The sequence below is a fragment of the Pseudochaenichthys georgianus genome, unplaced genomic scaffold, assembly GCF_902827115.2.
Source record: "Pseudochaenichthys georgianus unplaced genomic scaffold, fPseGeo1.2 scaffold_480_arrow_ctg1, whole genome shotgun sequence".
Taxonomy (NCBI): domain Eukaryota; kingdom Metazoa; phylum Chordata; class Actinopteri; order Perciformes; family Channichthyidae; genus Pseudochaenichthys; species Pseudochaenichthys georgianus.
The window spans coordinates 107935-125194 of record NW_027263044.1 but is presented as its reverse complement, the minus strand read 5'-3'; the positions used below and the strand labels follow the sequence as shown (position 1 = coordinate 125194).

At 45.2% G+C, this 17260-nt stretch overlaps 1 protein-coding gene across 1 annotated transcript; it reads right to left on the bottom strand.

Moving 5' to 3' along the window:
* Nucleotides 1–12726: 12726 nt before the first annotated feature.
* On the bottom strand, nucleotides 12727–16454 carry emilin3a (elastin microfibril interfacer 3a). Its single transcript, XM_034078777.1, has 5 exons — nucleotides 16312–16454; nucleotides 16061–16180; nucleotides 15434–15903; nucleotides 14870–14977; nucleotides 12727–14639 (listed from the first exon to the last, which is right to left on the bottom strand). Exons 1-5 carry the CDS (start codon nucleotides 16452–16454, stop codon nucleotides 12727–12729), a joined length of 2754 nt encoding a protein of 917 aa, XP_033934668.1.
* Nucleotides 16455–17260: the final 806 nt, after the last annotated feature.

Genomic DNA, 17260 nt, shown 5'->3' with positions numbered 1-17260 from the left:
CTAGTAACCTAAACTTACCTAAATCAATGAGCTTCTTTGTCTGTCTGTCTGTCCGTGTGTGTGTGTGTGTGTGTGAAAGGGCGCGCCCGAGCTGCATGCTGGGAAAGAGAGTTGTGACGTAAAAGCCATCTGATTTATACTGCCTTATTGTACATCTAATAATTTTGCACACAAGCCCAAAGCTATAGTTCAGACCTATTTATAGCTACTAGTAGAACAAACGTCTTTTTTTCGCATCACAACGCAAATTCAAGGCTCTTTCACTCATTGACAGAAATGTAAAACATTTGTAGCCGACGTTAACTGCTAATGTTATACTTTGCACAGTCTGTTAAATGCCATATTACTATTAATACAGATCCCTATTGTGCTGTTATCACAACTCATTAAAAAAATATAGGTTACAGAATTGTATAATTATATAAATATAGGTAAAATATAGCATACCTTGTGTTTTGAAAGAGATGGTTCCAGAATGATTCAGAAGAGGGAAAACGAATGAAGCAACCACTGGGTTAAAAATAACCCAGGCAGGTGTTCAACTGCAATTGGAGCCATAATAACCCCTTTGACCCAGCGTGAACAACCCACCAGTGTGTTTACAGTACCCACATAACCCATAATTATGACTCAGAGTGTACCAGTCGAGGCAGAGCATCACTCAGCCAGAGCTGCTTCTGTTCAAGGTCTCTTCCCCGTTAGAGCCTTTTTACTTGACTTGCTTGCTGTTGGGGTTAGATCTGCTCTGTGTGAACGATCCTAAACAGAAGCATGTTAGCGTGAGAAACAGCAACTAAGGACCTTTGTCCATGCCCTTGAAATGTGCCTTGCATGTCTGCGTCATGTTTTGTGAACACATGGGGGCTTTATTTACAGGATTATTATGCATGTTGAATAATTTTGACAGCATCTGCTATGGTAACCTCCTTTAGACTGTCTATAGCTTTTCCGTCAGTTCATTTAATCCAGCCATCGGAAAAATAAGTTGTTAATTCGGTGCATCACCAGAGCTCAGATACATTAACCACAAATCTCCACTTCCATTCAATTACATTGAAAGGACACCAGGTGACTACAAAACACACACACACGCACGCACGCACGCACGCACGCACACACACACACACACACACACACACACACACACACATTCACATATTATATAAGGACATGCAGAATGAAATACTGTAGACCTAAATAGCATTGGATAAACGTGATCACTTAAAATGCCTCCTCAAGCTGTTTTTTACCGTATTCTATATCATCGTACTAATTCCCTGCTAAAAGCACACAATGTGCCTCTGACTGCAGATCTATTGTGTGTTCACATCATGTCGCTCTGCATCCAGATAACATTATTACAGATTCTTCTTTTGTTGAGTTGCCATGTGTGTAGGATAATAATAATAATCATCAACACACCCTCAAATCTAGTTTCTTCCAGTCCCTTTGCACGTGTTTGTGTGCATGTACAGTAAGACTGAAACAGAGACCTTATATCGAGGCTTTGTGGAGGATTATAATGAGTTTCAGCTCATTGTTTATCTGTCAGTCCAGCCTCTGGTGGCTGGTTCACCCTCACTGCTCATATAGCGTTGTGTTCTCCTCCAGCAGGCAGCTTTTTCCAGCAAAATACTCCAAACAACCACTGTACTGCAGCAGACAGCAGACAGTAAGGGTCTAACGGGTGGATTGGAGCATTAAGCAGCTAAACAGACAGATAGTTCTCTCAGAAGTCGGTTGAGACCGAAATCAGAGCTAATAAGAAGGACATATTAGACTTGAAGCTCTTACACACCAATCTGACACCAAAGAACACGTCCCGACGGACCCGACTGCTGTGTTGCCTCATGTCTCCTGCGTCTTGATCAACAGTCGCACTGGAACACACCGCAAAGACTTCGCATGCGAGAGTGGCAATAACTGTCCTTACCAGCAGGCGGCGGTAGTGTGTATTCGTCATTCAAAAGAGGCAACAACCGGAAGACAGACTGCGTGATATAAACAAGCAACAAATAGCGTGTGCGTTCCATTTTCACTCTACAGCGAGAAGCTCACGGGGCTTTCCCGAACCTGTGTCGAGAGCTGGAGTTAAATGAAATCTCAGATTTGCCTTCTTAATAGTTTGTTTGGGTCCCTCACTTCCGTTTAGCTTCTCATGCACTGATTCGCTAGCTGAACAGCCAATCAGAGTGATTTCTTTAGCTGACGGCCTTTTACCGACAGCCTACGTTCACTGCATCGCAGGTATTATTGTGATTGGCTCTTGGGCCACATCAAAATCAGACGCGCTGTCATCCTCTCATACGGACACCTGACACCACACATACACACGTAGGGAGAGCCGGGACGAAAGTAACACCGGACGAAAGTAACGGAGCGATTTTATCCGAGCCCAAACAACTTTGACCGGCCAAATTACGTCAGAATGAGCGCGCTTGAGAGGGGAGGGACTGCAGGCACGGCTGCAGTGCAGGGAGTGGAAGCAGAGCGCTGAACACACACGGCTCTTATTAAAAACAGCGCTTTCTCACCGGAGTACTTTTCCCCGTCATTCTTAAAGTACCGATACTAATGAAACGGAGGATTCGTAACGTTTTTAACGGCAGGGTACCTTTCAAGTATCGGTACACTGTGCAACACTAGGGAGTCAGTGTCTCTCCCCCAAACTCACACATATACAATTTGATATGAACTGAAGAGCCGCATGAAACTAGGCAAAGAGCCGCATGCGGCTCGAGAGCCACGGGTTGGCCACCCCTGAACTATGCCAATATGTTAATGGTATCGTTGCAGTGCCTTGATAAGATAATAGCAAATATCATATGTCTAATGTTGTGTTATCTAATGGCTGTAGTATAGTTTTGTATTGCCTATCCTGCTATTTGTGTTTGTTCTTTTAATCACACAGCGTTAAGAAAAAATAAAAATGTGCCTACAGTAGACAGTAACAAAGTACATTTACTTAAAGGTGGGGTAGGTAATTTTGGAGAAACCAGCTCGAGTGCGCTAGAATTTGAAAATACACAACAATCTGCCACTTCCTCACAGAGCCCCTCCTCCAACACGCACGAACGCGCACATGACCAATGAGGGCACGAGATAAGTGTGTGCCCAGATGGAAGGCTGACAGGCAGGTAGGCCGTCCAGTTACTTTAGCCGGCTCAGATGATTGGTCGTGCTTTTTACAGTACCACGGCTTCCACAGAGCACTTCAGATATTCATTGCTATCGGGATGTCAAGAGCATTCCATGGAATATAACAAAAAGTGTATCTCGAGCCGGTTTCTCAAACGTACCTACCCCACCTTTAAGTATTGTACTGCTCCACTCCCATTCAGGCAAATAGTGTACTTTGTACTGCGCACATTTATCGGCTCGGTGCCTTTATATTCATCAGATCGACAAAAGCACAATTCCAAATGAATGATAATGTTCAGTTAAACTGCTGGATGTGGAAATAAGCAACCGTTAAGGGGTTGGTATATCCGTGTTCTTCTTACCACTTTTTGTCCCAAAAGAATGGGTCATTGCAGCTTTTTCTTAAATCCAGTAAGAATATCTAAAATGGTTGTTCTGCACATTAAAGTTCCCATGGCCTGAGAGCAGAGGCCGTCCTTTGAGAGGCAGCTTTTAAAGCTCCAGGCTCCAGCGTGAATCTGACCGCAGATCCATTGTTGGTGCTGCTCCACATCTCGCCAGTGAATGATTTTAAGGAAGAATAATGACTGTCTTGAACACATGCACTCAAACTGTTCTGCTTTTCATGCAGCTGTCACTCTAACACATGAATCCCACATCCTGCACAAACTGCAAAAGCACATTCGGGGTATTGGGGGAAAAATGTGATACGTGATCCAAAACCAATTAGCAAGATCCTTTATAATATACTAATATAATAAGTAAGTAGATTATTATAAATCAAACCAACATCAGCTGAGAGGACTTTGTTCAGTTTTATTAAAATATAAATGTTAGACTCTCTGACACAGTATGGAGAGGAAACACACATCATTCAGAAACCGTTTAAAGCAGAGGTGTCCAAACTACGGCCCGGGGGCCAAATGCGGCCCACGGTCCATCTTGAAACGGCCCTCAGCTAATTAAAAATATGTAATGAAATATGGCCCACAAATTAACGTGTGCTCGTCTTATATTGTACTTCTTAAATACAAATGTACAAATATACAGTATCACACAGTATTCATGTGTTAAAAAGCCCACTTTTCATATACATTCTGTCATTTGGGAAAAATGTCAAACAAATCTTAGTTTCTTATTTCCATAACAAGTTTGAAATCTACCCTTCCTATTTCCTGTTTTTATAAGTAATCTGAAGCTTCTGTTTTAAGGAATGAGCTGCTAACACGTCTTATAACTAAATAAAGTAAACCCTCTGGAGAGCTGGATGTAGGCTGTTGTGTTTCTTTTTAAGTATCAAGCATCATTTACCTACATTTAATTGATTTTGCTAACTTATACCTTCACTGATAAGGCAGTATACCTCTAGTGAGCGGCCCAGCCATTCGTATATTTTTCTGTATGTGTCCCTCGGTTTCAAAACACCCCTGGTTTAAAGCAACACGAAGGATTTGAAAGCCATCCTTCAGATGTAAAGGTTAAAAACCAGCGCATCAAACCGTCCTCGAGCCGTGAAAATACTCATCAAAATAGTTTGATGAGTTTGAAAGGAGAACAGCACAGAGTGGTACATTTCAATTAATCCAAACCCAAATGAAAATTGATCGAATGCTCATTCCAATACTCTGCTAATTCTGCTTTTCAGCCACTTAAGGAAGCAGAAAACTAATTAACCTGATGCAAGACTTGCTTTGTTCGTGTTTGACACCATCACCAGTCCCACAGTCTCACAGAGACTTTATCCATCGAGGCTTTGGATCGTATTGAGTTTCTTCTTCTATGGACTGAAACTAAACTTGAAGGACGTTGGGACTGATGATCAAAGACCCAGTATGGATGCAGATTTAACTCCAGCTAATGATTCTTTTCTTATTAATTATTCAAACCGTGTTTTGAAGTTAATCCTTAAATGTTTAAAATGTCAAACATAAAAACGGGTTCTGAGAGCCAAGTTATATTTCTTATCTTATAAGGAGGTGAAAAGGGATATTTTAAATACGTCTATTCATTTTCTGGCCAAAGGTTATAGGTAAGAAAATCAATACCACTAAAGAGTCTGTGTGTTAAGCATCAGCTAGAGAGTTGTTCAAGAGGAACTAATTAGCTTCTTGTGGTTTTCCATTTCCTGTCGTGTTTTAACCGACACCAATAAATGTATTATTTATTTATTTACCTTTAATCACGCTGATTAAAAAACAGCTGTCTGTGGAAGGAAATTAGTGCTTGCTGTAAATCTGTGTGACCAGTGTGCGCTTCACACAGTTAGCACCATGTATCAGTCTAATGCTAAATATGGAATGTTGAGCAGATGTGCATGAATCACTCAAAGAAACAATGGTCAGATATTGAGTGGCTGGTAAAATTGGAGCGCTTTTTTGAACCACTCATTTACAGTGGTTGACGGATGTAATGTCCTGCGTGAAACTGGAACATATCAGATATTCACTTCTATACTCAAACAGGACATTTCAGGAAGCCTGGGGGCCTTTTTAAAATCCATTCCACACTCTGTAAAACGATCTGCTGCTGGCTTATCTGCAGTGTGTGTGTGTGTGTGTGTGTGTGTGTGTGTGTGTGTGTGTGTGTGTGTGTGTGTGTGTGTGTGTGTGTGTGTGTGTGTGTGTGTGTGTGTGTGTGTGTGTGTGTGTGTGTGTGTGTGTATGTATGCATATGTATTACATGCATATATATCCATTAAACAATATTCCTGGTGTTCGTGTGTATGAGGCTCACTGGCAGTACATGTAGGGGATTACTTTAGCCGTTGTTATTGTTTGTTTGTGTTTTCATTAATAATTGTTCTCGTTGTACATACAATCAGTAAAAACTGTCTCATATGCAAATCTTTTTCTTTCCATTTCTAAATGACACACACTGGTTATGCATTGTCAAAACGCAACACAAAGATTTGTATTATTGTAAATTGGACCGCTAGTGCCACGACCTCAGCACACACTGGAGGACCCAGAGACACAGTCTGAATGTAACAGACTGAACACAAAATCCCTCTTAACAGAGTAGGTACTGGAATAACAAAAGGCGCTCACAAGGAGGAAAATATAAATCGTAACAAAAAAGGAACTTAAAGTGGACCTATCATGCCATAGTTGAAACATATATTGTAGGGCCGTACATATAGAAAACATGTCTGTGAAGTTTCTTTTTCAAAATACCAAACAGATTACCCGTTGTAGCCATGCCTCATACTGCTCAAAGCCCTCTTCTGAAGCCCTGTTTGAGAAACGTGGATCTTGGGTCCTTAGCTTGAAAACAAAAGAAGAAGAGGAGGCGGAGCTAATGCCTGATCAGAATTCTACAGGAGATAAAGTTAAATTCTGTTGTGATAAAACGCCATCCTGTTTCAAGCACATCAAGGATTATCTCTGAAACAGTATGGAGCGCAAATGCTTTTTGTCTTGCGGGTTTATCACAAGGTGAGTTCCTTTTTTCATTTCCTGATTTTTAAACACGTGCTCTCCAGTACAGGTTAGCTCTGAGTGTTAGCGAGGCTTGCTAATGTAAACAAAGACGAGATTACGTCCAAAACACGTCAGGCATTGTTTCTGATAGCAACTTTCTGTGGGTCCGCCGCCGATTTGACGTAAGTTCGGATGGAATCTGTATCCGCTCGTTGTACACCCGTTTTTCAAAGATTTGGGTACGGAGGAAAAGAGAGGGTTTTATTTTCTGACGCTGCGTGAGTTCCCCGACGCACCGGGGACACATATGTTTGTATAAAAGACATCACAAAGTGCATTTGGCATGATAGGTCCCCTTTAAGATAAACTTAAGTCTACAACAATAGCAAAATAACACAACCTGACTTGACTGAAATCGATCCTCTCTAAGCCATTCGTGGAAACAAACAAGACGAACTGACACAGGACAGGGGGAGACAGGACTATTTAAACACGAGGTGAGGGGGAGCAGGTGGAAACAATCAGGGGCGGCGCAGATGCTGACAATGGCGGGAAAACACACAAATGGAGGAAGTAACAGGGCCTGAAATGAGACAAGAGGTAAGTATAAAATAAAACAGGAAGTGGAAAACGAGACATGACATGAAACACGGGGACTTGACTAGAGATGAATAACATACATAGACAGACATAATACAAAAACATAACTAACACATTTGACGAGACACAAAAGCTAAACGTCAGGCTGGTGGACTAAAACATTGTTTGTACGCACTCAACATGAACATACCATGTTAAACTATTAGTCCAGGGACCATACTGTACCGTACGTATGTGTGCTCATAAGATTTAGTGGAAGATTTCACTTCCTCTGCTATCCTTCTTTGACTTTGACTGATATTTGAGCTCCTTTAATCCATCTATGTTCATCACACAGGAAACACACAACGGTTTTTTTTAAGAATTCTTTGATTAAGAATAAATATAAATATTAATACAAAAACAACCCGGCAACAATGCATCACAAAACTAAAAGCAAATCCCAGTGCCCCCCCCCATCGCTTCCCATCAACCTTCAAGATATATTTGCAGCATACATGTATTGAAATGATTGCAGTAAATAGCATCCAGCTCCAGCACCACTGGTATCCATATTAACTATTCCGATATGTTTTAATCCACTAAGCTCTTAAACCTAAAGCAGAGGCTTATTGGTTTCAAGATAAGATGAGAATGAATGTCACTTTTACAGGATCCCCACATCTGTTACACGTATTCATCATTTATATTCAACATATAACGAGGGTAGATTTCAAGATGTTTTGTAAATGTTAACACCTTGTTCAGATTGGAGGCTTCTGCTTCTTGAGACATTCCCTGGAGGTCATGGCTTAGAGTCTTTACTCCAAAGTCCCTCTCTCCTGGGCTTCCTCCCTGTCTGCTGTCCGGACATCACCGTGACGACGACTAGCCTTCACCTTTCCACAGAGGACGTCACATAGGATGATTCACGCTGTTCACCCCATCCTCCGTCCTCTGTCTCTCCGCCGGCTCCGCCCTCTGTCATCTGGGTGGAAGCCTCGTCCGGTGACAGTGTGTGAGCTGCAGGCAGCACCAATCACACTCAGATCCATGATCGAGCAGGAAAGAGCCCCCCCCCCCCCCCCACTCCCTTTCTGTTCAAGTGTCTTCTTGGACACAACGAAGATGAATGTGCTGCTGTCTGGGCTCGACGGAGGTGTGAGCGTGCAGGGGGGAGGAGAGGAATACAGAAGGGGAATAAGAAAACACAATCATATGTTCCGTTACTTATCTCTGTGGCCTTTAAATCAAATCAAATCAAGTTTTATTTATATAGCACATTTATAAACGATGTTTGGTCGAGCCAAAGTGCTGTACATATAATAAAAATAGCCGACAGTAGAGACACTTACAGCAAATACAACAACACAGATTGTTCAGAATATCAGTATGAGAAAAACGACACCCTCTGTCCTTAGACCCTCTGTCCTTAGACCCTCTGTCCTTAGACCCTCTGTCCTTAGACCCTCTATCCTTAGACCCTCTGTCCTTAGACCCTCTGTCCTTAGACCCTCTATCCTTAGACCCTCTGTCCTTAGACCCTCTGTCCTTAGACCCTCTGTCCTTAGACCCTCTATCCTTAGACCCTCTGTCCTTAGACCCTCTGTCCTTAGACCCTCTATCCTTAGACCCTCTGTCCTTAGACCCTCTGTCCTTAGACCCTCTGTCCTTAGACCCTCTATCCTTAGACCCTCTGTCCTTAGACCCTCTGTCCTTAGACCCTCTGTCCTTAGACCCTCTGTCCTTAGACCCTCTGTCCTTAGACCCTCTATCCTTAGACCTCTGTCCTTAGACCCTCTGTCCTTAGACCCTCTGTCCTTAGACCCTCTGTCCTTAGACCCTCTGTCCTTAGACCCTCTGTCCTTAGACCCTCTATCCTTAGACCCTCTGTCCTTAGACCCTCTGTCCTTAGACCCTCTGTCCTTAGACCCTCTATCCTTAGACCCTCTGTCCTTAGACCCTCTGTCCTTAGACCCTCTATCCTTAGACCCTCTGTCCTTAGACCCTCTGTCCTTAGACCCTCTGTCCTTAGACCCTCTGTCCTTAGATCCTCTGTCCTTAGACCCTCTGTCCTTAGACCCTCTGTCCTTAGACCCTCTGTCCTTAGACCCTCTATCCTTAGACCCTCTGTCCTTAGACCCTCTGTCCTTAGACCCTCTATCCTTAGACCCTCTGTCCTTAGACCCTCTGTCCTTAGACCCTCTGTCCTTAGACCCTCTGTCCTTAGATCCTCTGTCCTTAGACCCTCTGTCCTTAGACCCTCTATCCTTAGACCCTCTGTCCTTAGACCCTCACATCGTAAAAGGAAACACTTCCGGAGAAAACCCACAGTTTAAAGGCAACATGGGAGAAACCTCAGGGAGAGCGACAGAGGAGGGATCCCTCTCCCAGGACGGACAGACGTGCAATAGGTGCCGTGTGCAAATCGAAGAGAAAATACATTTGACAGCATGTAGACCGAATGTTAGGAAATGCTTGTGTCTGTCATGAGAAGGCTCATCTTCATGCTGCAATGGACGATGAGATGTTTGCAGGTGAGGCAAAGGGATGGGGGAAAGTCATGTAACAAAGGATTCTGAATCGCTTCACAACTTTCTGTAAATCAATTTTTATTCTACGTGTTTTCATAAAACCTAGGTATTCCAACCGATGGACAGTAACCCTTATCGAGCGGTCGAAGTCATGCAAAGCACTGCTGTGAGATTTGTATTAAAATCACATAAAATACCAATCCTACGTGTTTTTGTTAAACATTTGAAAGAAATCTAGCTTAAAGGTGGGGTGGGTAAGAATGGAGAAAGCAGCTCGAGTGCGCTAGAATGTGAAAATACACAGCCGAAAAAAATCTGCCACTTCCTCTCAGAGCCCCTCCCCCAACACACACGAACGTGACCAATGAGGGCAGAGATCAGTTTGTGGCAGGCAGGCCATCCAGTTACTTTAGAAAGCTCAGATGATTGGTCGTGCTTTTTACAGCGCCACGGCTTCCACTGATGATATTTTTTTATGTATTTATTGTCAAAGCACTTCAGATATTCATTGCTATCGGGATGTTAAGAGCATTCCATGGAATATGTACCTTTAATCCAACAGATTGTATTTATTATGTAACAGAAAGCATTTTTATTTTTTGTATAACTTGAACTTGATATTTTTGAAGTCACATACTTGTTAGGTGAAAGCATTTATTTGTGTTAGTTTAGCATGAATAAGGGTTGCCTTTGCTTTGTCTTTATGAATAGATCTTCAATTGATAATAGCTTCAGGAATCCCATTGGGAGAAAGACTCACACCCTTAAAAGGTTGCCTGTGGAAGCAGTGGCACTTTTCTCCCCCCCTCACTTTCTGTGTGAACATGAACCTGCATCAATATAGGTCTATTTTCTGTCCTGATATCGCTCCATCACTCCGCCGTTCCTACTGCTTCCTGCGTGTTCCTCTGTGGCATTCGGGTGGTTATTATCCCCCACGTGTCTGGGGTTAAAGCGTCTTCACGCAGCAGTGGGCTCGTCTCCCACATAGCTGTCATTTTAATAGGTGTGTGTCCGTCGGGGGAGCGGGAACTGACAGGTGAGGGCTATACGCAAAGTCACTTATCAGCCTATTGTTAGGCGCGATGAGAAGTGTACCCACTCGGCCATGCGGCTAGATGTATAGAGGGAAGGTCACATGTCGTCTGCTACTCTTCTCTTTCTCACCTTGTCTTTCTCACCGTGGCAATTATGACTAATTGAATTGTTTCTCTGGCATGCGAGGGCTGCTCCCATACCCTTGATTGGAACACTCACTGTAATGTAAGGTTATTTCAAGCAGTCTAATAGTTTGAATGCTTCTCTGTTGCCATCTTGTGGTTTCCCCACTCCTCTGCATCCACTACAAAGCTCGACCATGTGTTGAATATCCCTCACAAAGGGGCTCCATCTAAACTGTCCTGTTGAGATGGCTGGAAGTCAGCATAAGAGCAAGCATTACTGTACATCGTGCAGAGTTTGACGTCAAAAAGTCAGAATGTATTTTTCTACAGGGCAACTTCTCTTAACCCTTAGATGCATAAGTGGGTCTTTTTGGACCCGGTGAGGTGGAGTATCTTTGTAATTACATTTATTTATCATTTCATATTCCAGCTATTCCTCAAAAAACATGTTTTGGATATCAAGCCTTTCACATTTTAAATGTACATTTTAAGAAATTGTAGTTTTTTTCTACCCCAAGCTTCTAAAAGTGGGTCAAAAATGACCCGCATGCATTTCCTATGGGATCCAATGGGAACCTTTGATTCTTATCACCTGTTGCTGACTACATTCACCGTGGACCACACAGACGACATCACAAGTGACACCTCTCAGGAAGATTATTTTACACCGCAAGATCTGAAACCTGTCAGTATAATAATAATAATACATTATATTTGTATGGGGCTTTTCAAGGACTCACAGTCGCTTTACAATATAAGGGAAGGTTGGGGTGGGGGGTATAGGACTATCAAACTTGATCAACCGGCATGGATTGATGGGGGGCGGGGGCTATGATGAGTAGACAAGAGGAGAACAGATGAGTTTTGAAAAGGGACTGGAATACTGCGAGGGTCTCAGAATAGCGGAGATCTTTGCATCAATATGTTCAAAATGCTTTTTTTCAAAATGTAAAAAAAAATGTCTAAAATTATGAACATTTAAATATAAAACATTTCTAATGTGAACCGAAATATAATACTAAATATTATACAGGTGATTCTCTTAACCAAAATGGCATATAAACACGTATTATTCTAACACGGGTCCTTTTAGACCCACTTATGGAAGAGTGTAGGGTCCGGGCGCTCGTCGGGCATCCAAGCGTTAAGCACTGAAGTGGAGCACTTTGTTGATGGGTTGCTCTGACAGGAGGCGGCGCGTACCATGCGTAGCAAGGGGAGACGAGTATGGTGACATTTGTTTCCGTAGTGACGCCCTCTTAGGGAATGTGCTTCCAGTGCTCACCTGTTGAGCCACAATACTCTTTCTTTCTTTTCTCTTGTTGTGCCGTTCATTGTAAAAACGTAATCTCTAAAGTTAAACATGTCCCGTATAGTTTCTCACGTCAGGGATGGACCACAAGACCTCACTTCTTCTGGACATGCTGGGTGCCAAGAAAACACAAGTATTAAAGAAACTTGTTTATTTGATTGTCAGTATTGAAACGCCAACATTTTATGCAGTATTACAATCCGAATAGAAAAGTATACTCAAGAAGTTAAACAATATAAAAACATAATACACAACTCGTCTACACATCAGAAAAATCAATACAAAAAGCTAAACATGTAAACAACCGTTCATACAAAATGTTTTGGAAAGCTTTACAGACGCAGTACGGTAACATTTAGAGTTCATGCTAGCACCGAGATGTTGTGTTATTAGTGCAGCTGCCATCTTTATCTTCTACTGTAAGCCGAGGAAAACCATCCTCATTTCAGTGCAGGTTCAAAACCTTTGTATTTTACAATTCAAATGATGAGATGGAGTTTTAGTGGACCCCCACTACACCTGCAGAGTATTCCCCCTTTCTCATTCATTTAAAACATGTACTGTCCGTGTGAACTGAGCTAATTCAGAGCGAAGGTGTCTCCTCGCCCCGGCTCCGGTTCTGAACTGTGCTGAGTTGGATCCAGCTGGGCCGTGCAGTTTCTCACTTCCCCTCTGAGCTCCGACAGCTGCTGCGCGTGGCTGGACAGCGTCCCGTTGACTTGCACCAGCAGACCGCTCGACTGTCTCTCCAGCTCCTCCCTGATCCTCTCCAGGTCCTCCGCCAGGTAGCTCAGGCCCTTACACTGGTCCTCCACACTGGTAACGCGCCCTCCGACCTCAGTCACCTCTTTCCTGACGCCCATGGCTGTGCTCCGGCAGCCCCGCACCTCCTCCGCCAGGCGCCTCCTCATGCCCTGCAGCTCCACTTTGACCCGGGTCAGTCTGCGCTCGCCTGCACCGAGCATGGCGGCCTGATGTCCGACCAGCTGCACCACACCCTTTATCTGCTTGGCCAGACTCGCCTCGCTCATCTGCCAGGAGCTGTTGGCCTGTCCCACCTGATGGACGACTGTCCCCAGAGTCTCCTGGAGGTCTTTGAGGGTGTGGTTGACCGAGCGCACGTTGCACTTGAGGATTGTGAGCTCCCCCTGGACGGGATGAACTCCCTCCGCTTGTTCCTGCCGGTGCAGACGCTTCAGGACGTTCTGCAGGGTGACGTTAAGCCTTCTTAAGCCATCCCCTTGCATGTCCAGTGCGTCCTTCACGTTCTGCTCCTCTGATGGACTGGCGGCAGAGTCTCCTTGGAAGGCAGACGGTGTTTTAGTAGAGGAAGAGGTGCAGCGGGTCTCAAGGCTGCTCAGTCGCCTCTGCAGTCTATCCACATCCACCTCCAGTCTCTCTCTGATGGAATCCATCTCCGTCTCCAGAGCGGGAACGTGGAGTGGAGTTAACGTGGACGTGGAGTTAACCGGCTCCTCTAACGCCATCAGTAAACGCTCCTCCAGAGCCAGCAGCCTACCCTCCATCCTGGCCTCCTCCACACCCTGTCCTTCCTCAGGGAATACACTCCCTCTCTCAGAACTGTTGTGTTGTACCTCCCCGGTCACATTGAGCTTGGCCTCGACATACCCCAGACGCCCCTCCAGCATCCCCTCTATGTGGTCTTTGTGTCCGCCCAGCTCCACCCTCAGGTGCCCCTGGGACTGGTTGAGGCCCGCCACTGATGTTTCCAGCCTGTGCACCCGTTCAACCAGCCCACCCACTCTACTGGAGCAGTTCCCAGAAGCCTTCAAACCTTGGATCTGCGCCTGGAGGTCTCTCAGCTCTGATCTCAGGTCTGTGCTGCTTCCCTCCAGAGCGTCCTCCATCTGCTCCTGCCTCTCGCTCTGCTCCCTCTGGCACTGACGACGCAGATCCCCAGCCTTCTCCTCACATTTGCCCTCTGCGCTCTTCACTCGCACCTCAAACCCACCCAGGATTTCCGACCTGGCTTCACTCAGCTTGCCATCCATCAAGTTCTCTATAGCTATCTGCGGAGCTCCTTCGAGACTGACCGTGGAGTCCGATATCATTCCTGCTGCCATCTTCTTCAGGGCTCCATCGTGTCCTGTCAGTGTTGCTTTGAGTTCCTGCAGCTCCAATGTCTTGGCCTGCAGCACCGTCCTGAGCTCCTCCACCCTCCCGTTCAGCTCTGTAAGCCCTGGAAACACTGTTCTGCCATCCAGACCCTCGGCCTCAGGGCCTCCCAACGAAATCTCTACGAACCCGACAGTGGACTGACCGGAGGCAGCAGCTGGAGCGGGGACAGCACCGGGGGAAGCGGAGAGCAGCGCCGACAGCATCCTGTTGGCGTCCTCTCTCAGCGAGGCTCGGAGACTTTCTTCCAGACCGTTCACAGTTCCTCTCAAGGTCTCCAGGCCTCGGTTCAGACGCTGCACATCCTCCTCCATTCGATATATTCGATCCTCTGTCTCACGGTCTACGGCCTGGCCTGAAGACAGAAAGAGAAGCCGTTAGCGTCAGACAGATACAACCGTTTTACTGCCATTAGCTAAGCTGTACAAGCGGCTTTGGAATCTTTTGCTGATCTGTGTCAAGTAACATACATTATAAATAAATAAATGAAGAATAATAATTGCATTATATCAATATATATATTTGTAAGGATTAAGAATGATCTTCAGTATGTTTTTATGAATTAGAACACTCCTATGGTCTCACCTTCAGGCTGTTCAGAGGGACGAGCAGGGATTTCTTCTGGGATGGGATCCTCAGGTTGTCCGCCGAGCCCAGGTCCCTGATCATGTTCCTGGTCGTGTTCTGCGTGATGTGGTCCCTCGTGTTCTGCGTGATGTGGTCCCTCGTGTTCTGTGTGATGTGGGCCCTCGTGTTCTGTGTGATGTGGGCCCTCGTGTTCTGTGTGATGTGGGCCCTCGTGTTCTGTGTGATGTGGTCCCTCGTGTTCTGCGTGATGTGGGCCCTCGTGTTCTGTGTGATGTGGGCCCTCGTGTTCTGTGTGATGTGGTCCCTCGTGTTCTGCGTGATGTGGTCCCTCGTGTTCTGCGTGATGTGGTCCCTCGTGTTCTGTGTGATGTGGTCCCTCGTGTTCTGTGTGATGTGGTCCCTCGTGTTCTGCGTGATGTGGTCCCTCGTGTTCTGCGTGATGTGGTCCCTCGTGTTCTGCGTGATGTGGTCCCTCGTGTTCTGCGTGATGTGGTCCCTCGTGTTCTGTGTGATGTGGTTCCTCGTGTTCTGTGTGATGTGGTCCCTCGTGTTCTGTGTGATGTGGTTCCTGGTGTTCTGGTTGATTTGGCCCCTGGTGTTCTGGTTGATTTGGCCCCTGGTGTTCTGGTTGATTTGGCCCCTGGTGTTCTGGCATCGACTCTTCTGGGTAGGTCCTCGGAGGCCCAAACTGCCGCATTTGGTAATTAAAGCTGCCGGTGGGAGGCCCTTTCTGACTCCATGGGTTAGCCTTCATGTTAATAGGTGGGCCCTTGAACATGGGACCCTTGAACATAGGACCCTTAGACATGGGACCTTTGTACTGTGGGCCCTTAGACATGGGACCTTTGTACTGTGGGCCCTTGAACTGTGGGCCTTTCATTGGTGGGCCCTTGAATGGTGGCATGGGGTGTTGGTAAACCGGATGTCCCTCCATGCAGCCATAACCGGAGTATCCGGGACAACAACGCCACTCCAGCTCTGTGACGGTCTTATGTGCCACCTTGAACAACGGTTTGTACATCAGACGATACCTGAGGGAACAACCAACACCAATCAGAAACACCCCTCTGACTCCGGTACCCTGAAGTAATGTCGATCACGGATATATAGAAATATCAAGAAGAAGAAGAAGAAGAAGAAGAAGAAGAAGAAGAAGAAGAAGAAGAAGAAGAAAGGTAATTTACTCACTGGAGAGTTGGACATTTCTGACCCCAGGAGCACTTGTTGTACTCAGCTTTCACATATGGAGCGGCCCCGTCCTGCACGGTGAAGGACACCGTCTTTTCAACAACGTAGGCACAGTGGTTCCTTCGAGAAGAGATAAAACGTGTTGCACATCAATATTGCCGGCTTTTAAAAATACAAAGTTTTGTTACTGAGAGCGAAAACTCAAATGATGTAAACTCGATTTCTGAAAGACCGTTGGAGAAAGAACTTACTTGTGTCTGCTGGTGGGTTTCCCCTGCTCGTGGTATTGAGTGGCTCCAGCCTGGTACTGGTTAAACTGGAGCGGTCTGTAGAACTTGGCTTCAATCAGCGACAACAATAAAGTCACCAACACAAGAGGACTCGCAAAATGCATCCTTGGAACTCCAATGTCAAAAGCTTCGTAAAAGGAGTCTTCAAACTGAGGTACAGATGAACAAAAAGTACTCCAAATACTTCACTCTATTCCCTTCAAATGGATATCGTGGATCGTCAGCCCTCTGGAAACAGAACCTCCTGAATCAGAGTCTCCGCAGTAGGTGTGTGTCTGAGCAGACGCTGGCTCTGGGTGTGGTGGTCTCTGTCGGAGTGACAACAGTCCACTGTGAGCTTTGCCGACTGTAGATGCCACTAATAGGCCCCGCTGGCATCATCTGCATATCTCCTCCCACTCACCCTCCTCTGAGTCACACCAGGGTGACGCCGGAGGAGGGACACAGCCTCACCTCCACACTTTGTGGTATTCCTTAATGCTACAAAGTGCTCAACTTTATAAAAACTACAACATTTTTATTTCATTACACATCAACTGAGAAGCATGTCCTCGACCAGTCCGGGCAGAGGCCTCTGAGCTGTGTCCCCATGGCGACGGCAGAGGGGAACTAACACATCACATCCAGAGAGAACACCAGGCCCTGTCCCAAAATAAAAATGTTGTTTCGGGTAATGGTGGAAATAAAGAAGGTGAGCCTTAACAACACGACCACAACGACCTTTGACCTTATGAAGGTGAGAAAAGTCGCCAACAACCCCGATCAAAAGAATATTTAAAGATTACATTTGTCATTTTAGCATAATATATCAGACATTCATAACGTAATTATAATAGCTCCACAGTTTCCAGAACCTGAGATGTAACGGTGGAAAAAGTATTCATGTATTCTAATGTACTTCTAAAGTAAC